This window comes from Rhea pennata, chromosome Z, assembly GCF_028389875.1.
Source record: "Rhea pennata isolate bPtePen1 chromosome Z, bPtePen1.pri, whole genome shotgun sequence".
Taxonomy (NCBI): Eukaryota; Metazoa; Chordata; class Aves; order Rheiformes; family Rheidae; genus Rhea; species Rhea pennata.
This window is the reverse complement of record NC_084702.1, coordinates 78,980,477-79,004,882: the sequence shown is the minus strand read 5'-3', so window position 1 is coordinate 79,004,882 and position 24,406 is coordinate 78,980,477. Positions and strand designations below refer to the sequence as shown.

Below are 24,406 nucleotides of genomic sequence, written 5' to 3'. Positions count from 1 at the left end.
GTAACAGTTCTACTTTGTTGTGTATCATTGATGTGTATCAGTGATGTATATCATCTTCCATGTCATTTCTATATCATTGAAGGTATTTCAGTAGCTTCAGTTAAATAGCTGTTGCCCTTTAGAAGGGCCAAGAATATCTTCCTGTTGGACCCTGCTAGAAAGACTGATCTGAAAATTGTGTGGTTACAGGTAGATTTTTTTGAACTGGTCAGATGCCCATTCTTCAATCCATTTAACACGTCATGTTGCTTTTTATCATTCTGGTTTCTTAATAAAAAAAATTCTGCATGGAACAAATATATAAATGACATGCAGAAGTCTGTTACAAGAGTGATACTCGCTTGCCTGATTTTCTTTGTAGTCTCATTTAAAAAAATGGTTTGAGCTTGATAAGGTCTGTTTTTCTATTCTGATGGTGGCCTCCTTTGAATGAATCTCGGAATACAGGTTGCATTATTATGCTCAGGTTTGCCTCAGACTAACTGACGTGTGATTATCCTGGGTCATTGCATTTACTTTCTTAAAATAAGGTACAACAATGCCTTTCCTTCTCACTGCATCTTTAAGTCTGGCCACAATTTTTTTCATGTTTTTCCTTTTTTTTCCTCTTGGTAATTTACAGCAATTTCTAATTTTCTAAATTATGGTTTTACTTTTACCTTCTAATTTTAATTCCTTCATCTTTTATTTATTTATTTTTTTTTTTTTTAGAAATTTCCATTTATTGGATTTATTTCTTGTATGGGAGAGTGGTGCTTTACGAACTTTTAATCTCTGCTGTAAACTAGACCTTCTGCAGAATAGCACATTTTTGTTTTTTTCCCTCAGTTGTCATTTTTGGTGGATCAGGAAGAAAGTAGTTAAATGACTTCCCATTATGGGCATTTTCACTTCCCTCACCCCAGGCTTTGCAGACTCGGCTTTTTGAAAGCATTAAGTTTGTACGTTCCTGGTTAGAATTTTATTTTGTGTCCCTAAACTATATAATCAAATCACTTAAGCAACCATTGCTCTTTAGTCTGTAATCATTGCTTTATTGATCGGGGTTCAGCCTGGTGTTAAATTAAAAAAAATAAAATAAAGTTTCCTCTGTATTGAGGGAGTTAAGAAGCCAGTGCCTTCATATTTTCTAAAAATCAGAAATATGAGACTTTGAGTTTATCATTCAGACTTGTGTCTTCCTTGTCAGTTTAGTGCATCCATAGCGTGATTTGATGAGCCATAATAGATGCCAGCTGTTATTTCATCTAGCTGTTATTCCAGCCTGTTATTTTGCTTGCTAAACATTGATCCATAAGTAATTCTGTGACTGAGGGCTGGATTGATGTACTAATACATTTTAATTGTTCTGAACATAATTTGTTATTATTATAGACTGTCCATAATCAGTAAGATCAAAGGGTCATGTAGCTCCATACCCTGTCTGATGGCTGTCAATAGAAAAAAGCTTAGAAAAGGACAAGTATACTGGTAGAAAACCCCATGTTATTGTCAACCTGAGCGGGCTGTCCTCCATGACCATGTCAAATATTTAATTTTCAATTTGATATTTTCAGCCCAGTTTTAGCAGGGCAAAAGTAAAAGTGTGACTTCTATTATATTTTATATTCTCTCTCTCTCTCTCTCCCTATATATGTATATGTATACACACATATGCATATCTGATCTTACCAGGGGTGTGTGTGTGTATGTATATATATGTGTGTGTGCACACTTATATTTTTATTTTATATATATATATATATATATAAAAAATTTTATATAAAATTTTATATAAATATAAAATATATATATTTTATATATATAAAATTTTTTTTATATATATATATATATATATACACATATATACATATGTATATATATATATATATATATATATCCCTGGCAGACAGTGGAGATGTGACTACTGTAAAATCTAGTATGTCCTTTAGCAGGCAGTGTTTATTGATGATGAAAGAGCTGTATGAATTAAATTTCATGAAATGCCTTTTGAGGATTGTAACTAAATCCATTCTAATATTCTACAAGTGAAACAGGTATTTCACAAGGTGGTTTTCAGAGCTAGAGATAGAGGACATAATAAATGAATTATTTGGTGGAGAAGTTTAAACCGTTTCCTTTGGGAGATTTTTCTCTTGCTTTCTGGCTGTAATTCCATGAGCTGTTTTCATTCTTGGTGTGAAAAGTTCCTGGCTGCATGTTGCTGCCCTCATCCTGCTGTGTCAGTGTGACTGATCTCAGGGACTGCTGTCTGGAAAGGATAACTGATAGGGGAAGGAGAGGATTGGGGCTTTTTTAACCTGAATATTGGTGTTCTGGGCTACGGTCCCACAAACGAGTGTTCTAGCACAGGTGCAAAGTCGATGAACTGTGGCAGGAAAGCAAAACTTTGCAGCGGAAAGCAGCAGTGCCAAAGTCAACGTATAGTAAGACTTACCTCCTCGTTGCCACTTTAGAAATGGAAATCAACCACGAAGAGCTTGGTTATGCCATATTCAAGCGCTCTAGTTTGGTTACATTACACTTCTAAATTACTCTAAGGAAGCAAAAATGAGATATAAAGAAGGAATGTTCTTCCTTCCATTTCCTTTCTCCTTCTTTTTCCCCATTCTCTCCATTTTTGCCAGAGAAAATAATTTGCTCTATGGTATTCCAATTCCATGCAAGAATAGTAATATATGTGCATTTTCCTCTTCACATGTATTGAGTAAGTGCATATTTCAAAATCCTATCCCCAATTCTTTTGTTTTATACTTAAATTTCCTTTATAGCCAAAACACTATGTGTTTTGGAAAAAAAGGTTCGAAGTCCTTTTTTGGTCTTTTTCCTCTTCATGAAATAAACTGTATTTTCTGGAGCAGACTGATGCTACGTGTAACCTGTTGCTTCTGCCCCACTGTAGACATCACTAGGTCGGTGCTAGCTGATTATTCTGTCTCCGCAGCACTAGATGGTGCTGATGGCAGCATCTCCGAACTGCGAGTCTTCAAAAATACCAGTGCTTCTAAAAGTAGTGCTGCTATTTCAGGTGAATGACCAGTTTTCAAATCAAAATTTTGATTTGTACAAAAAATTTCACTCTGCAAATACAATAGCTGATTATGGGAAGGAAAAGGATGGAAAGTCTATTAATATATTTTATTTCTTTGTTACCTCTTCCCCTTTTAACAGGGAATGTTCTCAGTTTTTTTGATGAATAGCTGTGAATTAGTGGGAGGTTGACATTTGTTCCCAGGAATTATATTGTGTCAAGGCTGTGCGTGGTTCTATCTGATAACACAAAGAAAAACAGAAGATTCCCGATGCTGGGACAAAGCAGATTTCCTCTGGTCTTGCTTACTCTTTTAAGCAAAAGGTGTTCATAACATTGTCAGGCATGTTGTGTAATCCTGAAAACCCTGAATGTTTCTCAGCTCTTAAAACCATCAGAGAGAATAATCATTTTGGAGTTTTCCCTGATGTCTGGGCCACATTAGCCCAACCGAGATGATCACCACCTTGCTGACGGCATCCTCGTGTGGCTGGGACGCTGGCAACCAAGCTATCATCCTCGGTTTGGCTGCCTGGGCTTGAGCGCGTTGCTGGGTCTGTCAAATTTGAATTCTCCAGCTGAAACTTGAGGATGGTGCAGCATACCTCAGTGGGCTTTTGTGTGGGTTAATTGGATGACTTCAGTACAGCAAAGGTTGTCCTCAAACGTAAGCTGCTAATCTAAGAGAAATCCAACTGAAGAGGTGCTGGAGAATGATAGAATTTCTTGACTTGGCTCTTGAGAGCTAAGATTTGGTCTTAAGAAACATAACTATTTTCTTAGTTGCGAAACGTGTTGGAAAAGCTGTTGCCTTTTCCTGAGACTCTTGACTAACAATAAGGGGACAAATCCCTGCTGCTCTGAGGAACCTACTCCTACGTGCTGCGAAGGCTATGATAGCAATGTTACGTTTTAAGGAAGTAAAAAAATAAAGGCAACTTCCTCAAATTCTGAGCAACATTTCTTTAGGCAGAAAAGCTTTCCAAGCACATTCCTCAGAGTACTAAATTTGTCCCAATTCCAAGAAATATAGGCTATCTATAATATAATACTGCCACTTATTTTTTCAATTATTAAACTGGCGTCAATCTTTTCTAACTGAGTCTGACGAATGAGGAGCCTGCAGTGGCTCCTTGTCCCCACAGCATGCATAACTGAATCCAAAGAGCGACACACTTAAGCAATAGTGGATTTTGTTGGTGTTTATTTGTCAAGACAACCTTCTTACCCTTTAAGGACCATTCCAGTTATGCTAGGAATCTCTGGCTCCAAAAAGAAGCCAGAAGAATATTTTAAATGGAGAAAGCCTTAAAGCAACAACCTTATACCAAGGTTGGGGGGAGTATTTTTGCAAATACTATATCTGGATCTCTAAACACATGAAAAAGAATTTTGTAATCAAGCGTACAAATTAGGCTGGAAACCAGCCTGGGCTATTCAGCCAGCCAGTAGTATCCACTTGATCCAAAGTCTCAGAAGAAGCCAGAAGAAGGAACATCGGGAAACTTCACAAATCCATGCTCTGGAATTGTGGACCATTTTGGAGAAAGCAGATTTCAGATTTAATATGATTTCATGCAAATTGTTCTCTGCATTTTACTTGGCTTATTCTATTGTACCTCTCTATGTAGTATTTAAATGTCCTGCTTGTACCCTTCCCCTTTCTGAAGGTACCAGTCAGTTCCCTCTGCTTCAGTGACTATCTCTATGTGTTATCTGCTGACTGAAATCCCTGATTTTTGTATCCAGGAGCTTTATGGAAACATCTGGTCATTGGAAACTACCAAGCACTAGCAATAGTCCTTTAGCCACTGCTACTATTTGCTTCAGGTCTTCCCTTGTGCCTTTGCACTCAAGGTACATACTCCTTATGTATCAAGTGATACCATCCTTCATGTGTGTGGCTCTGCAAGGAGTGACATCCTTGATTCCACATCATGCTGCTGTCTGTCCTCCTGCAAATCTATCCATCAAGCCCCATAACTTCCACCAGTTTTCCTGTGCTGGGAATATTATAGGCTCTGCTCAGCTCTATTGTTTTCCAAATACAACTATCATCTCTCCCAAGCTCACTTTAAATCCTAAAATTATTGCAAAAAAGGTCTGTCTTTGGTTGTATTTGTGAAGCCCTGCACATCTTTGGGTTTGAATATTTGGTACGATCTTGTGAAGTCTACAGTTACAGCTCTTACGTGCAGCATCTGGTGATGCTGTTATCTGAATGACTGACACAGAAGAATTACGGTAGGATTTTTTAATGATGGAGGATTGCTGATTTCCTCAAATTAGTGGAATTAAGAAAGAAAGTCATTGAGATGGTCTTTTCATAATGCATGAAAAAATGTTTTTTTCTTTATATATGTGTGGATCTCTGACTTTACAGATTATTTGTAAAACTAACATGATACTTTGTTGACCTGAGCTAAAATCTCAGAATCCCAGAATGGGTAAGGTTGGAAGGGACCTCTGGAGATCATCTAGTCCAACCTCCCTGCTCAAGCAGGGTCAAAAATAAATTTGAGAAGCACGCATTATAGTAAAATGCGTAAACTCAACCCCCAAATACCCAAACATTGTGTCTTATACTTTGATTCTTTCTATACTAAGCAGTGAGGTCACCGAAGCAAAAATTACTAATGATAAGGAAGGAAAATAACTATATTGTATGAGCTCTGAACTTAACAATTGCACTTTAATGAATATATATTGGTTATGAATTAAAAATGCATGCATACCATTAATTCTGTTATAGTTTGACTTTTAAGTACTTAGCTATGAAAATATGATATCCTTCTCATCATTTATTGTATAGAGTATCTCTATAATTCAAATTCAGCTATTGTTTATCCCAGGTGTTAAAAATAAAATAAAATAAAAACTACGTAACTGTTGTACATTGCATTGCATTTCTAAAAATCTCTTTATTTAAGTTTACGTATATAATGAAGTACCTTTTCTGACTGGGTTGTCTATCTGAAAGTATAACTGTGAATATTTTTCTGTTTTTTTTTCCACAGTTTGTTTTCTTTGTTATCCAAAAAACACAACAAAGTTTTGGAGCAAGCCACACAATCTTTAAGAGGATCCCTCAGTTCGAGTGACTCTCCACTTCCCGATTACGTGAGTATTGAGCTTAAATGTTCTAGTAGGTGCTTCAGAAGGTGATACTTCAGGAAGTGATACATCCCTAAATCTGCAAAGATTTATCAGATGTGTGACAACTAAGCAACAACCAGCACCAAAATACAGGAACGTCTATGAATGCCATCATGTCTGAAACTTTGTTTAAAAAAAAAATTACATTTACAAATGGCAAAACTGCAACTATTCATAGCTAAGAAACTTACTGTACGCTGTAAACTTGCAGTTTCCAAGACATTTGCATTTCAAGATATTTGTACTATGCAGTTAAAAACAGTATTTTTAAGAACAGGACTTTGCAGGCATTTGCAGTATGTTAAAATGCCTACTTATGACTGAAAACAATTCCCAGTGAGGCTTTGAAGGAGCACTGCAGTCATAGATCAAATTGGCATATTCTGAACATTTTTATGTACAAACAGCTCTTAACACTAGTCTGCTAAGCCACTACCCACACATAGTCCATGATTTTGTAATTTAATTGCATGGTTGTTGGAAAATCTCTAGCTTCATTACAAGGCAGAGACTTATAAGGACTTAAATAACATCTTTGTACTACTTAAGTGTCTTTGGTTTATACTCATTTGAACTTTCATATACTATTGTGTAAAAAAGTTATCTTGATTTTTTTTTTTTTTTTTTTGGTTGCTCTGAATTTTTGAGGATAAAAATGTAACCCCTATTTTGGGAGTTAATACATGTTCCTGGACACACCTGTCTGAGACTTTACATATTATAATACTCTAGCATTAAGTATAGAAGTTCTGAAAAAAAAAAAAAGATTAATTTTATATAATAGTTTAATAACATTAATTTAATTCATCTAACAGGGTTTCTTAACCTGCATCTCTTAGTTATTATTGTTGGCACGCACCATAGAAACTAGAGGCATTCTGCAGTTCAGAGACAGGCTGATTTATAAATTGCTTGCAGCTTTTTCCTATATATCCTTGCTACCTTACCATGTCTTAAATCATAGTAAGTTCCTTACAACACCTGTGATTTTAGGGCCTCTGATATGTCTCTCAGAAGGTGCTATCTCACCTTTAATTTCTTAGCTGCTTTGGAAATCCCAGATGTTCCAGAAAGATGCTCCTCACAGTTGCCTCTATTTAAAGAGGAGGAGGAGAGGTACTGCTTCTGTTTGGCTTGTGAGGTGATACCCAAGCTGTCTTTAAGCTCTTTCACTGGCATGGACATGAACTACCCCATGGCCCGTAGCCTTCGGATACCTTGCAGAGCATTTGACGTGGCAAATGGCCCTTCTCCTTGGGTTCAGTTCTCCTTCAGTATACCCTGATGATGTAGCAGCGCTCTTGTGAGGACTCCCATATTCTGGCTGCGTTAAGCATTTCTGACTGTTTTGATTGGTAAGGCACTTGGGCTGTATTTCTTAGCGGTGATTAAGCGCAATGTCACGTCACGTCCTGACTCAGGCATTGGCATCGCTACATATTCACCTTCCTCCTTTGATCTCCTGGTCCTTCATTGATCTGTCTTGGACAGTCATGGTGTTTCAGTTGACTTCCATGCCAAAGTGATGATGCTTCAATGTATGCTGAGACGTTGTGGGGCCTAAGTCAGACAGTAGGGCCAATATTTTTAACACTGATTTCTATTCCCGATGCAGGGACTAGTTATATGTGGCCCATTGCCTGAGGGAGGATATTGGTTTTATGAAAAGAGACCCTTAGATTTGCTCACCTAAGGAAACAAGTTACCATCCCAAAGTTCAGAGGAAAGAAAACAGCATGATGTGTACATAATATATTCATGTATGTGCACACACACAAATGCATACATGCATGTGCATATATATTTGCAGGTGTGTGTGCATATATGTTTGTGTATACAAATACGTATTTGTTTGCATATAAAAATTTAGTCTTTGAAAACTATATTTTATAATAGATCTTGGACTCTTTTGCATACTTGGATGCCAACAGTGCAACCAAGGAGAGAAGCCAGGGTGCTGTGGGGAGCAGGCATGGAGGCATCTCCTTACAGGTGGTGGCCACTGAGAACTGAAGATTGTGAAGCGTTCTTGGGTCGATGGTTAGATAGTTAGATACTTCGCTGAATTTATTGCTTTTTATTGTTAGGATGACATTTGTCAGGAGAAGGACAGCAGCTATTTTTAGGGAAGAATAGAATAGCTGAAGTTCATTGCCTGTATTTTGAAAGAAGAATATGTACTTTTCTGCATGGCTTTTATTCCACAGTTACTCAGGTTCCAACTCAGTCTGAGGCATACTCAATTGATAAAAGTTGAGGCAAGGTTTTATTTACTTAGCTCAAGTATCACAAGCGTAGTCTGCTTTTGAAAATCCACCTTCATACTGTATGTTATCTGAAAGTGTGTTAGATCGGTGCAAGAATGCCCCAGGAAGTTTAAGGATTGAAGATTCTAGAAACAGAGATACAGAAACAACCAAATCTGAAGTCCATAAACTTGTAATGAGTGAAGAAGGATTTTCATTTTCCATCTCTCTGTTCCACCACTGTCTACCAGCATGGAAATAAAAAAAAAAAAAAAAAGATGATGCTGTGACTGCTTTCTCTACCCTAGATTTATATCCAGAGGTTTAAATCAGACCAGTCCTACATACGTTTTAAATATGCAATTCTCATTATTTTTAATTCACTTTCATACAGGACTTTTTCTTGCTGTGTTCTCTAATCCGAAAGTGAATTTGCATGGTACAAAGCACACACAGGAGTAAATCGTACGTGAAACTGTTTTATATGTTGCTTATGTTCTCATCTTCCTTTGCATATCTTTCTACTCATTTGTGAGTACTAGGCTTTGAAAATTAGTTGTGGTAAATAGCATATGTCCTTTCATAGGGCCATGAAGGAAATGGGAGGGAAAAATCAACGTGTGTATTCTTTAACTGAGCCCTGTGCATTTTGCACATCATGTGAGGCAGAGGTCCAGTGGGTTAATATACTGCGATACAGTGCGCCTGTGCACGTTTTGGGGACTTCAAAAAAAGAAAAGGGTAATGGACATGGGGTGTTCCTGCTTATTGAAGCTAGATCGGGTCCCTTGTCCAGTGCACAGCAAAGCCTCGACAGTGTAGTCAATAGAAGGTAGTGAAGGGAGGTGGCCTGATGGGGACGGGGACACGACACAGGCGTAGGAAGATGCACTCAGAGGCAGCAAGAGGGGAGGCGAGGGGAATCCCACATGCTGGTGTTGCTGCCAAAAAGCTGCGTCATCAAATAAATCCCATCCTGAGACACAGGCTACTTGGTTAGACTACTTCTCAGTCTACGTCGTGCCGGAACTTTGCTTACTAGTCGTTTAATAAGTTTCTTAATAGGCAATATTTTCGTGGGAGCAATTACCTGTTTTGAAATAGCACACTTCTGGCAGATTGTCCCCGGCCACAAGTATCTCCAGACTTGAAGAAATGTGAAAAATCTAATTAGATTGTTTATAGCTTTCTTACGTTCGGTGAAAGCACATTTGCTGAAGCTTTTAATGAGCAAGATAGCCTGTAATTAAAATAATTGAGAATTGTGAGTTTTTCAGTCCAAATAAAAAAAAATACTGAAGTAAATATATCAAATCTTTGATATTTTTCTTACATCCTAATGTAATTTGTGAAATTGTAAGTATGTAGCAACATAACCAGAGGCACGCTGACTTCCCGCAGAAAGCAGTACATAGACCTGTTTTTGGAGTTGCAATATGCCCAAACTATTTCTTTTTAAGAATTTCATAGCATTGGATATGAGTTTCGAGCACTTCAGCACTTGGTGTACCACAGCTGGCGAAAGGAATCCTCCTTAACTATTTCTTGGGAGGGAGGGAGGGAGGTATTTTGTATTTTAGCAAGCTTATGGCAAGGGTTCAGAATTCTCTCCCAGGTTTAATGTAGAAATTTCTTTTATGTAAAACTTGAGGAAAAAAATCAAATGTAGGAATGGTTTTGTATTCTAATGATTTGACAAGCGTTATCACCTGGGTCTTCAATATATATTTGGCTACGTAACTCAGATTTGTTTTCTGAATTTATTTCAACATAATTTCATGCAATACGGACAGGGGATTTTATGGCAGTAGGAGCTCGACCTTGTTTTCTTGGCAGTAGACTTGAGGACTTTGTTGAATGAAGACTCTTGGGAGCATACTTGCAGACTCATTCACCACCCACGATAAGGTTCACAGTTTGGAGCACCCAGGCGCTGCTGTCTGCTGAGAGATCCCAAATCCTAGGTCTTTATTTTAGGTTAGCTAACTAACGTTCATTGGGATTTTACCTGCAGCTCGTTGTTGGTTAATGAAATAGTATGGATTGAAAATAGCTTAGATAAGCTTGATTGCTAGCCACATAGGAAAATTTGTCAAATTCATTTCTGTTTAACTTTTTGTTTTGCTTCCTAAATACTGGCTATAAAAATCAAATGTAGTTTTCATTCCAAATACGGCTTAAACAAGAAAGATTTTAAATAAAATCCCATTTAGTGCTGAGACCTACAATTACTTCCTATACAGGACTGTCACCTGAGCACTTGAACGATGGAGGAACTTTGTCAGTGGTGGAAACAACGCAGCATAGGCACGCTTTTTGTTTAGAAAACGCTTCTCCTTTGAATATATGAAGAGCCATCTTTTAAACTGCTGTCCAGAATCGGCTCTTTCTGGGTTACTCGAGAGCTAGAAATGAGTGCCCGCTGGTGATTTGAAGGGAGATGTTAAGGGCTGGTGGATGCAGGGAGCTGAGTGTAGAAGTCTGCAGCAGCGGAGCGGGGTGGGGTTTGAGCGCTGCTGATCAGAGCCAGCTCCTCTTTTCCTGCCTCCTTCCCGATCCTGCCAAGCGTACCTGCTGCGCGGGGCTAACGCTCCGGGAAGGCCTGGGGTTCAACAGGCAGCAATGAATTCGTCTCTCGTATTAATACACGGAACTGCATTTTGTATTTGTGCGATCGGACTTCCGCGTTTCTTCTTCCTCTCTTTTCTTTCGCAGTTTAGTGCTCCATAGTGGGCTAAATGAAGTCCAATATTTAGATTCTTCTTTGATTTTTATCCTTGATTTATATGGCAAATAGAAAGCAGCTGTCTGTTTAAGCATCTAATTCTTGAAACTTTTGAGGCCCCTCAAGCGTCATCTGGAAATAATGTAGCTTGTAAAACAAAGCTAAGAAGAAAAAGCAATGTTTGTTTTATGTGGGATGAATGACTTCAGTTGGGGTCCTTCTAATTCGGCCATTATGAGGGTTATTAAAAAGCAGTATTACAAAAGTGATTTCAAAAAACAGATTTTTCTTTTTTTTTTGTAACTTTTATCTTGTTATTACAGTTGATTATATTCAAAGCTGCAAGTATTTTCATAAATGGTTCTTCATTCCAGTTTCTCCAACACAGAACCAAACTAACCTCTGCTATACGTGGGTAGATGTTGAATGGTTCTCATATTTCATTTATTCTCTAGAAAGTAATATCTTTTGTAAGTAAGGTCTACGTATTTATCTTGTAAATTTGGGATTGCTATAGAGTAGTTGAAATATCTGTGAACTGGAATATTAGGCATCTTTTAAACATGATGAAACAAATCTAAAACCTATAAATTTGGGGCATTCAGTTATAATACAGTAGATGAAAGATGACAGTACCATACATCCAAAAGAATGAAGTAAGCCTTATTTTCAGTATGTGCAATTAGTCATGGCTTTGCTAAACGACTAAAGCAAAGTTAATGTTCTGGAAACGTCTAATATTAACAACATTGTACTAAAATCATCTACCCATGATATTTGTCTACCATTGCATTCTAAATATATAAATTGTAAATATATAAATCCTCTTCTGTCCCCTTCAGGGCACTGAGTCGTCTTTTTCCATGTAATAGTTTGATCTTTCAGGCAAGGTTATGGGGTCTTCTGATGCGGACATATTTTCACAGAGGATGGATGGCATACGTGCCAAGAGTTAATGATTTTAGCCTATGCAGCATGTAACAAACAAGTATTTCATTCACCATCAATATGAACAATATTCAAACAGTAAATAAGAGCTGTGTAGTGTTTTGGTGTCCTAAAACACATTATGTGTTTACATAGATATGCTGCAGCTCTACCTTATTTTTTTTAATTGTCTGAAGAAATGCAGATGCAGACCTCTGCCACCAAAGATAAAGTTTTCCTAATGTTAATGTTTTTTAATGTTAATTAATTTTCCAATGATAATGTTAAATGTGTGCTATAGTTATAATGTTCAGAAATAGTCTTCTCCAGGGTCATCCAACAACTGTACTAATGATGCAGAAATAAAATTAAATGAACTTCCAAATAAACTGGTTAGACATTGAGTGAGTTAGTGGGACGTCATTAATATTGTTTAGCTGGTAGTCTGTAAAAAATACTGCTTATCAGTAGTTGTGCTGAGCATACTAAGTGTGTGTGAGATCTTTTGCTGCAGTTGAATAGACCATTGGCAGAACGAGGAACTTTTACCAAATTGCATTAAGACTCCTTATTGACAGATGTCCGTATTTGACAAATACTGACAAGAAAAGCTGAGGTCATTTATTTTATCATAACGTTTCTTCAAAATTCACAAGCCACGTAGTCTTTAAAAAAGCATTTCAATCTTACTTTTCTGTACCTTTTCTTCCATTTTTGTATGTAACTAAGAAATTAGGGATGGGGTTTTTTGATTGTATTAGCCTTGCACAGTTAGCAGGCTGACTTAGAGGTTCCACATTTTTCCACATTTTTAGATCCTTTTGTTGGCTACTTTAACAAACTTCTTCAAATACAATTATAAAGAAAATGCTTTTTTAGGATGTTTTTTGTTGGGAGGTGGTGTATGGTGATATTTGTAATGGTTTTCTTAAGGTGTGTGGATTCTGGCAATTTAGGTTGCACTCAATAAGAAGGTTGCCTTGTTTTGTGCTAACTTCCCATCTTTCTGATTACCCTGAGTTGATGACTTTTGAGCAGAAATGGTATTTTCAGTATCAGGTTATTCTTGGGTATGTCTATCTCTACTCCAGTATTGAGCCAGAGGCCTATAAATACATTTGCTAAGTATTAGTCATTCCCACCTCCAGATGAATTATATTTTAGTTCACAGAATATTACTCCTACCTAATCCCCCTATTTTTATATTATCAAAAGATGGTATTTTCAGAATAGACTCAAATAACCAATCTAACCCAAATCTAAAGCAAGCGCTTTTATTTAGTAATAGCAAAATTTTTCAGTTCTGTCTAAATTTTTAATCAGTTCTTCCCTTGAAATCAGTTGGGAACTTTCCTGAGAAGAGTCTGCATAAATTATCCTTGAACAGAAAGAACAAACTATCCTAAAATTCTGCAGCAAAGATACTGGTGGAGTTCGGTCTGTTTAAACTCTTGAATATTAGTATGGAGGACTAATGATTTTTGCAGTTGGTCTTTGAGTTGTTGTCTCTATGCTAATATGCTTGTGGTCAAAGGATTTTTGGACAAATATGTTGTAGTTTGCAAATCCACAAAAATGTTCTTTATTTACCGTACAGAAGTTCCACAAAAGTCTCGTTGGTCTCCTGTCTTGTGTGTTACATTGTACAAATTGTATTAAACCTTATTTCTCTTATAAATTCTCTTTGCTTGGGAAAGTACCACGTTTACTATCTGCAGTTTATTTTAGAATATTCAGTGTTGCAGCAGATGATTTTAGGGCAATTTGCTTTAAAAATTTTGATTCTTTAAATTAACAATGCATGGAAATAAATTTCTAGAAGTGGAAAAACCTCTGACATTAACAGGGAGATCAGTACATGAGAATGTGCCATCCCTGCACAATACAAACGGCTACTAACATCTTGTAAAAAGCCAATTATTTTGGTCATTCTGCACAGCTGAAGAAAACTAAATGTTAACTTCAAGGGTTTATTTTATTTTATTTTCTTATTTTCTTTTTCTAATAGTTACATAGTTATAGGACGTGTTATCAATAATTTGCTGAATAGAGTATAATTGGCACTTGTTTGCATCTTTATACACAGAAGAAGTGTTTTGGATAAGACTTCTGATAGGAGTTAGAAAGGGAAGGTGATTACAAGTAAACAAGTTGTGAGAGTTTGCTTTAAAATGAATGAGACTTATCCCCAGATGTAATGATGGAATTTTGTGCATTGATTTAATACTGTGCGTCTGCTTGTCTTGCATTTGAGAAAATTGATGCAAGGTATTGATTTTGGAAGAACCTGAAGTGTGGTTCAGCATAAACTGTAGACAGAGCATATCACCATCAAGAGTCCTCTCCATAAATACTATTTATTATTACCTTGTAAGCCAACAACGTTTGATTAATGGAGAATTTTGAAGTGTCTGGATGAAAAAAGTGACAGGATTGATCTTCAAAAGCGTCTTTCCTTTTTGGGTTTGTCTTTAGCAGGCTTTGCATGTGTGTGCATCGTCTTCCTTCCTGTGGGTGGGTTGTTCAGTTAACTTTTCAGGAAAAGTTCCTAATTGCATGTGGTTGGCGTTTGTCAAACCTCCAGACAAACACAAAAATTCAATACAATAGCTCTCCAGCATGGAGCATTTGTGAAAAGAGTGAGATTTATTTTTGTACTTTTCTGTGTATTTTGACGAGGTGGTAAAGCAACTTTTTAGTGTTCCTAAAGCAAGGCTTCGATGGAGAATTATAACGCTTGAGAACCAGAAGTATGTTACCATATGTTATAAACATCTCAGTAGGTCTTTTCTTTAAACGTAGAGCCATGTAAAGAAAAGGAAATGGACACAGAAGAAAATGTGTTCAACCCATTTTAGGCTGTGCTTTATACCAAATATTTAGTTTTCCTGTTACTTTTCCTGCATGAGCTGTTTGTGAAACATTAAAAATTTTGCTGTGTTGCCTTTTATTTCAGACTACTTCTCTTCATATTTTACAGCAAGGACTAAGCAGTGAGGTTTTGGAAATCTTTCATTCAGATGTTGTCTTAAAAAAAAAACCCATTTATATCAAAAGGCACTATATAGGTATAAAAAAATAGCATTACAGACCTTTTCAGGGATCAATCACTTGGAATTTGAGAAATCCATCTTTAAAAAGACAGCTAGAAGAGGAAAATGAGAGAACTGCAGGTAAAACAAGAGTTAGTGACTTTAAAAAAAAGAATATGAGGAAGGTAGCGTGCTTCAGGCTGTGGATGAATCAGTATAAAAGCATTCACCTGTCAAATTTCTGCTCAAATCTGTCTGATCTGGAACAGACCAAAGTGGAAAAAGTGACCGTTTTTGACCTGTGCAGAGCTACATGTATTCCAGCTGTGTCCGGTTTACAGAAACGCAGGCACCTCGACTTACAATTTGTTATCTTGGAGATATTAGCCCTCTGAACAGCATACTTCAGTGTCTCATCAAGGCGAGGGCAGTTCTTGCACTAATGTCCATCGTTAATGGATGTCCACCTACGCTATCAGGCAAGCTAACTGCTGTTAATTGGGAGTGTGGGTGGCCGAGGGACCCGCTGATGGGATGGAGGAAAGTAGAAGTCTTTAAAAAGATGAGTCAAATAAGTTTGAAAGACTGTCTGTCAATGAAGTGAGGAATAAAAAGGTTTCACTAAGCAGAATAATTGAAACAGGCAGGAATTCAAAGCCCAAAATACCCTGCAAGGGCTGGTTCCTCTCCTGCTGCTCATGGAGAACATCACACGAAGGAAAATAAGACACTTAAATTTCCTCTAGTGGATGATCAAATCACCTAGCCTAAAGAGAAGTATTAAAGAAATGGAGACTAGATAATTTTTATTTTATTGATCCCTATGGAAAGCGATGGATTCTTGTCCTTTGTGGACCAGCTTTGGGGGGAAACCTGTCAAAATTTGGAGTGTGCAGGAGGAGAACTTTAGGAAGAGTCTCTATTTTTCACATGTGTTGAATTCCGTAAAGTCACCCTAAGGTTTTTCACAGACATAATTGGAAAGAGAAACTTCTATTTCCCTTTCATGTAATTAGTGATTTCTTTTAGGTTTCTCCTTTCTTTGTGGTTTAGGAGCTAAAAGAGGTAGAGGAAGACATTGCTTTCATAGCAGGTTTTGTAAATATGAATTCTTTTGCAGAGTTAATTAGCTCCAGGATCAATAACCCCAAAATTGGACAAAAAGTAACACCTGTTAACATGTTATGAATGAGATGAAGACATGACAGTTAACTGTCATCACATAGTCATTTATGTGAACTTGTAATTAAATTGTATCTTAAAACACATACGCCCATTAGGATAGGGGGATGTTTTCAATCTTTAAGATGGTGTCTGGCTTTTGAGGGTTTAACCTACAACTTTAGTTTTAAAGAAAAGCAAGAGAGGGGTTTACATTAACACACAAATTCTCTCTCTTTTTTTTTTTCCTTGAGATTTATGTAAAAGCCAACATAATATCATCTTACTTTTTAACAGAGGAAATAAATAAGTGTTTTGGTCATTCTCTGCACTAGATTTCTGCCAGTAAAATACCAAATATCCCAATTCAGGGAACTATCTTTTAAAGCCTTCTTAAAGAAAAAGGCTGTGATCTGCTACCTTTACTTAATCCTGCTCTGTTATTACCTCCTGTGCAGCTGGGAGACGGATGGGGTTGACGGGCTGGCTGCAGTCAGTGTAGCTGATGGTGTGAGCTGCAGCCTGCTCCTGAAGCCTGTGACTGTTTCAAGGACTCTGTATTCTGCTGCATTTTTCGGGATACGAAGTTGGTGCGGTGTGTACAGAGCCTGCTCTGCTTGAGCAATTGTGTGCTGCTTAACCCATGCACGAGGTCTTAAAGAAACCCTTCAAACTCTTCACGAATAACAAAAAAACCCATCCTATTCTCTTAAAAAAAAAAAAGGATGAATTGCAACATTGCAAGTTATATATATATTTTTAATTGCAACATAAAGTCTTAATAATTATGTGTGTTCACTCTTGCTAAAAGTGAAAGAGTAAATGCATGCTGCAGTTCCTAAGGGCAAGTCTTTAAGCTCCTTACTAGCAATTTATCCACAGCACTTAAGAAGAAATCAGGTGCTTACTCAACCCGAAGGAAAAAGGCAAATTGTTGCCTGAACAAATAATTCCAAGTTTTCCTGTTCCCACGCTAATCTTTTAGATTTTGATATATCAAAACCATAGGAAGGCTCTTTTCACATTGCCCTGGGAAGAAGTTTTATTAAGTTTTCCTAAAACATAACAGTATTTTTTGCAATAAATTAGCCATCTCACTTCACCTTTGACTCTTAATTAGAATTAATTAGAAAACTTAGCCTAGTTTGTAGGTAAATAATCATAAGCACTGACAGGATTTTGCTACAGAAGAGTTGTCCGACTCCATGCTGGATGTACAACGGAGATGCACAAGTGCTTTTCTCTTCGAGCGCCGTGGTCTGACACCTTGCCTGCGAGTGTCACTGCTACGCTTTGTGAACCAGCTATGCAAAATAAGCTTAGTCCCAAAGTAGGTGAATCTTCATAAAAGTTTCAGGAAATTTTACTACATTTAGTTAGCAATGCAGTTTTTATCCATCTTTCTATGAAGAGTGTTTTGCTTTAATATGTGAAACATCTATTGAAGTCTTTATTATAAAAGGATTGATTATAAATATCTCTTTTTTTCATTTTGGGCTGTGTACCTATGTACAGAGACTTTAAGAATCTCTCTCTATTTTTTTAATCTCAGTTAAATCTTCATTTTTTGGCATTATTTAATGCTATGGCTGTGTCCTTCCCAACCATTAGACAGGAAGTTGAGCAGTGTCATCAGCTTCAGTGTTTATCAGAATAGATGCAGGACCCTTATCAGTATCCTGGGGAATGCACTTTAAAAATAACTGGAATGTAGTAAAGACAACATTTAATCTCAAAGTTTCTCCATTCATGTGCTTTGCCTGCAGCCAGCTCTGAAAAGTCTGCTGCTCATCTCCTTCCTATTTGCTTTTTCTTTAACCTCGGAGAATGGGTCTTGAAATTCAGTGCTGGTGATTTTTCAGACCAGTCCTAGGCTTAGTAGAATAAAAGATAGTACTAGTAGCAGTGATCAGTTCTGAAGAGGTGGTAAGGTAAGAGAAAACAAATAAAAACACATCATTACGCCTTTCGAAAGGGTTTTCTTAGGGGTCTTTTAGATGTAAGTGACTTCAGAAGACCAATAATCTCATTTTTCGTTTGACTATGATAGCTTTCTGACATCCTTGTTTGTCTATCCTCCTGAATTTTCAAAATATTTAATAGCCTTTAAAGAATTCAGATAGGTGTAGTATGTATGCCATCTGGTCTCAGAGAGAGTTGCGTGTCTGAGTTAGTTTTCTAACCATGCTGTCATGCGCTAGGTTATCAGAAGAATTAAAACGTGTAAAATAATGGCTGTGAAGTAGCATATTCCTGCTCTTAACAGTTTGGGAATCTTGTATCATCATCCCTATCAAGTGTCTTATTGTCTGAAGCCTGAAGCTCTTATCCTGCACAGCTGGTATTTAAGGAGTGCATCAAGAGTTGTCTGCGTACACGCTTTTCCCTTCTGCGTGAGTAGCAGCCAGCCAAAACAACTGTATTCATTTGTTTGTTTTTAATCTCGTCTAATATTGTCCGGAGGTTGTTTATCACTGGGTAATGTCACTTCATTGATTTCTAGCACTTCATTTTATCCCTTGCAGCTTTGTAGTGGGGAAGAAGAAAAGAGAGAGACTGGTGAGACGGCACCTGTGGGGGGTTTTATGCCACCAGTTACCTAATAATTTACCAAATTAATCCTCAGGAACAAAGCTCAAGAGCAAATAATTGCTTTCTCCTGCATACTGTATTACAGTTTTTTTTAATTGCTTGTGAAAAAAAATGCGAGACCAAGCCTTTCCAGTTTTCTTCCTTGTATTTCATGGTGACTTTCTATTAATGTCTTATTCCACTTAGTTTACTTTTGCAGGAACTTTTTCGTGTTTGAGCAAATCAGTGTTCTTGCACTGACAGCTCGTCAGGGGAGTGCTAGATGGCCTCTGCAGTAACACCACTTTGCTTGGGTTTAGTTTTTTTTCTTTTTTGACATTTTCCCAATTTGTAATGACTTGAAATGTCTGCTCGACAAACTCCTCCTCGCTTTCTTGTACCTCACACAGAAATTGCAAAAGCAGTTTTTGCCCTAAGGGCAGAAGCATAAAAGCTTAGAAGAAAGGCTTTGCGAGAGGGGTGAGGAGAAGTGACTTCTGTGTGCTCCAAGTGGCTCATTTCAGGAAAAAATAGGCAAAGAAATAAGTATTTCTCTGATTAGATTAGTACAGAAATAATGGAAATTTTGGTGCGGTCCATGTTTATTATTGAGGACTTGGATTCCATAGTCTCAGTCAGGATGTTCCTTTCCCTCAATACAGCTCAAATGGATAATAATGGTATTTTCAGTAGGACACAAGCAGGGTCAAGCCAGTGAAGTTTTTGGACGTCACGGCAAAGATGCTGAACAGCTTTGTATAACCAGTGAGGCACCAGCACAGAATTTCTGAATCCTGATTTGGGGCAGCTGACAGCTTTAGTTAGAGAGAGGCATTTATTCGGTTGGTTTTGATACTTTCTCAGCTCGTTTCTTAGACAGCTAGTTTCTCAGGGGAACCTGAGAGTGCCACCCTTGGTACTGTTGTTACTTTGATTGATGCTGTTTGGTTTAAATGGTCTTTTTGCTTTCTTTTTGCACAACATAATATTTTTGAGCAATCACGCTAGGCTTATTTCTTCTTCCTGATGGAAATATGGGCTCCTATACTCAGATATCACATGGGGTAAGAAGAATGACAATCCTCTGTAAATGGGTATGATATAATAAGGATTGATATGATAATGGCTCTTAAATCTGGACTTCTAATACATACTAAACACAAACATCTGAAGTTTTGTTATCAGCTGTAGCTGCCTTCAAAAGATGTCCGGTATTCCTGTTTGGAGACTCATTTGCTTAAGAGATTTCATTAAGTAGCGCTTACATATTCAATGCAAAAAATGTGAAACCCTATGTGAAAGTTATGTAAGACCTGCTATGTAATTTTAAAAAATGAATTAGGAAAGGTAGAAGTTTCAGTTCATGTAGCAGTAACTATTACATAACACCACCTAACAATTTTGCTGGTGACCTTTTACAGCTAAGTTATATGTGTTGTGCTTGAATCAGAAATGTTTTTGCTTGAGTAGCATCTCTAAAGTTCTCGAAGTCTAGTATAGGTAGACAGGTTCTGTTAATTAAAAACTATATCGTAATGATCTATTTATCTTTATATGGTAAAGTTAAGGTTGAATGTGAAACTTGTCCTTTCCTGTTAAACCAGTCAAACTAAAAAAAAAAAAAAAAACTTCACATACCTTTAGGGAATACTGCTTAATTTCAGTGAGAAATAGTGAGTCTGTAGAGAGTCTCCTGTCGGCATCAAGAAACCTCCATTAATATTTCACACATGATTTGAGAAAAATACAGATTCGCAAAGTTTCAGCTTCAACTTTCTGAGGACGAATAATATCATTAACATTTTCCCTAGCAACAGTTGCCTCCCAGGTTTTGTGATACCCTGTAAGATGACTAGTCTAGTTCTACTACATAGTGCTTGCTTTTTGTTGTAAAGTTGCTTGTGGCTTGGAAATACCGTGTTCTTGAATAGTTTGCCTAGCGCTGAGTCCATAGCTGGTGCCTGTCGGGTTTTCTGAGCATTGTGGTGGGTCCCCTCACGCGGGAACTTCTGATGTGCTTAGACCAGCCTCTTAAGCTTGACCTTGGGTAAATGCCTTCCCTAGTCATTTACTTTTCCTAAGCCCACAGGGATGAAAATCATTTATGCTTTGTTTGATGTTTATGTTTGATTTGTCATTTTGCTGCTTTTGGAAATTATTGGGGGAAGAGACTTGTCACCCATTTCCCTTCCAAAGTGGAATTCCATACATGAATTAGATGCCTAAATTTATGGTACAGAACAAGGGAAGAGGCTCCCAAGAACAGAGTTGGAAAAAACAGAGCTCTGAGCTGGATGAAATGCAGAAGCGGCGGAACTATCTGAAATCCTGTTCTCTGGAATTGAGCACCTTCTGCAGCCATGGTACCAAATCTGCATCTCAGAAAAATGCCAAAGTCTGAATCTCTGTCCTGCACATAGGCACCGTGGTCATCCTGTGGGATCTGAACGACTGGTCATTCTTTCCTTGTGGATTAACTTTTTAGATTGGCCACATAGTAAACATGGTACAGTAAAATTACCTGAGAAGTAAAGGTAAAAGCATTTGACTATGTTCGTAGAATTGTACTTTCACTCAAATGTACACGTCCTCATAAACAGCTCTTCTCTTTTCTTTGTCGGGGGCTATTGAAGTCAAACTCTGTGGCAAACAGGTCCTCAGAGTGTGAAAGTAGTTGGGCTTGTTGCCTGAGCAGGTGCTGTGCTGCTTGTTTTCCTTGGACCAGAGTGCTCCCAGGCTGTTTCCACTGGCAGAGGATGCACCGCCACTGCCCAGAGAGGCTGAGGGCTCTCCATCCTTGGAGATACTCAAAGCCATCTGGACAGGGTACTGGGCAACCTGCTTTAGATGAACCTGCTTTAGATGAACCTGCTTGAGCAGGGGGGTTGGACTAGATGGTCCCCAGAGGTCCCTTCCAGCCTCAGCCCCTCCGTGACTCTGTGATATTGCCTCTAGTGCAGCCTTGTTGCAAAGGAGGAGTTTTTCACTGTGATTCAGGATAAAATCACGCGTTTCTCTTGGGGAACGTTCGATTACCAGGTAGGGCTGGTGTGAGAAGATCCTGAGAGTGCTGTCTACTTGCTCAGTTCTTCAGGAAGGCAATGGCAGTGGGTGTCATGACGGTAGGTTTATTTAACAAAATGTCTAGCAACAAACTTTGCCCCAATGTGACAGCTCTACTTTTGGTCCTAAGCAGTAATCAGAGATGACTGGGTTAGTTCTGAGGTTATAGTCAATGTAAGCCCTGCAATTTTTCACTTAATACCTACTTCCCCACAATTTAACATCATGGCCAAAAGTTAACTGAGTTGGACATACGACAGCCAGAGTGTATTATGCTGCATGTATGCCAGTAAAATAGCTGTACAGCGATAAGATTTCTGTCACCAAATGATTGGCTTTGAAGTTCATTTGCGCATTAAGTATAAGAACAGCTTTCTTGTGCGTTTCCTTCTTTCCCCCCACCCTCTGTTTTTCCACCCCGTTGGCAAAGCAAGTTTATTTTGTTGAAGGTTTTATTTTCTGCTGAAAATGCAGGAAATTCAGACAGCTCTCTTGGAAGCTCCCCAAAGCTAATACAAACAAGATGCATATGCTTCTCTTAAAGTAACTAAAAATAAAGTAAATTATTTGAAACTATTTAACTGTAGAAATTCCCCTCTAAAGGGGAAAGGGAAGTTTACATAATTGTAAGTTTGGATGCTGTTAAATTATGTTATCAAGGTGAAATTCCCTGGAGTGCCAACTTGTCTGTTCCGCAGTAAATACTGCATTACACGGGAGTTCATAAGAGCTGCTTTACAAGCAGGCATGGAAGAGGGAACCACTGAACATCCAAAAATAGTAGTCCTTAGTATCTGTGCAACTAGCTGAAAAAAAAGGTTGTGGAAAATTAAGTGAGGCTGTCCGTTCCTCTGGACTTTCTGGGGATGCAGCTGGTGGATCTGGAGCAGCAGTTTACCCCATCTTTCCTCCTTACTCATCCCTCGTGAAAAGGAGAATGGAGATGGCTCTGTGTTTGGGGTTAACTCGGCTGGCTGGGTCTTTCTGAGGTGCGTTAAGTACATGCTATGGGTATCCTTGTGCTTTCCAGTGTTCACAGAACTGCCTTTCAAGCTGTCTCTATTTCACGGACAAAGCAGTTGATTGTGATTATGCATTTTTATATAATATGTTTACAAATCCTTATTTTGGGAGAGGAAACAAATCTCAGTGAATTTTGGCACGTGAAGAATTGCCGGGAGGTATCACAGATGAGTGCTCAGAACTTAGGAAAGGCCATAATTAAGGCTGCCTCTGCAGCTTGCACTCTCACCTTGGTTTTATGTAAAATTTTTATCCATGTGGTCGCGTTCTGTCGCAGAGCGGCACCCTGCGATACGCCGTGACCGCTTCCTCCGAGAGCTGCAACGGAGCTTTTCCACCTTCCTGGGTAAACGGTCAAAACCGCAGAACGCGCTTGGAGAAGCCTTTTATTCTCTTGGGAATTGTTACTGTTTAGAGGCTGGAGATTTGCATTCATTCATGATACGGCTTTTAAAACCAGCTCTCCGTTGTTATAAAAATCAAACTGAATTTAACGTCAAATTAAGAGGAAGAGCGCTCACGACGTTGAAGTGGTGAGAACCGAAGGGTACCATGAATTGGGTGGGTTTTCAGTGACGCTGAGTTCTTGCAGCCCCCCCGGCAGGGAGCGATCCCCTGCCCTTGGGGGAGAGGCGCCAGCGGCAGGCCCCCAGCTGCGTCCCGGGGTTCAGGCTGCTTTACCTCCCTGGTGCCGCGTGCTCCGACCTGGTTTTGCACAGCAGTGCGTTGTGGTCTTTTAGCAGCACGTCGTTATTGAAGGCTCTGAAATGCTGTGCCCAGCAGGGTGTCATGCTAATTATTAATTATATTTCAGTTTAAAAAAGAAAGAAAAAACAACCAGCCGGCCTTCGTGAAGGCCGGAGACCAGCGCATGCAGCTCTGCCCCCGGTTTGCCTATGCTTTTGCACCTCCAAATCACGTGTTTGCATTTATCAAACTTGAATTATTTTCCTGTGGCGAACGTTCCCATTTCTGCGCTCGCCATGTTTTCCTACGCAGCCACTCAGCTTCTTTTCGTTCTCTTTTCTGTGGTGTTGCCACTTGTCTGCCCCTTTTGCTTTTGACAAAAGGGGCACAGACTCCCCTGGATGATACCTGGGTCTTCTGCATGTGTCCTTGCCTGGTTTGGTCCTTGGGTGACCAGAACGTCACCAGGCATCTGGCCCATTGCCCGGCTCTTTCTGTTTAAAAATGAAAATATTTTCAAACACTTAGCACATTTAATTCCTATCCTGACGAGGAAACGTGAGGCATGTACGGTTACCTACAGTAATGTTAGTGCTCTGCCTGACCTTGAATGGTGTTCATCAGGATTGGCATTATATGGGCAATATTTTGTAAAGGAATATTGTAACAAATTAAAAGGGGCAAAGCATGTGGAGCTCATCAGTCTTAGGCAAGAGGAAAATGTCGTTGCTTCTGGCTAAAAATCTCATCTGAAAGTACTGTTTAGTTCTACCTGTCCCCTAAA

At 38.4% G+C, this 24,406-nt stretch overlaps 1 protein-coding gene across 3 annotated transcripts in view; it reads left to right on the top strand.

Moving 5' to 3' along the window:
• The window catches only part of DYM (dymeclin), a 214,025-nt gene that overhangs the window by 146,940 nt on the left and 42,679 nt on the right, over positions 1-24,406 (top strand). For all 3 annotated transcript variants that reach the window (XM_062599520.1, XM_062599519.1, XM_062599521.1), the window contains exon 14: positions 6,049-6,151. In XM_062599520.1, the coding sequence (XP_062455504.1) occupies positions 6,049-6,151 (103 nt within the window). The remainder of the gene's footprint in view (positions 1-6,048; positions 6,152-24,406) is intronic.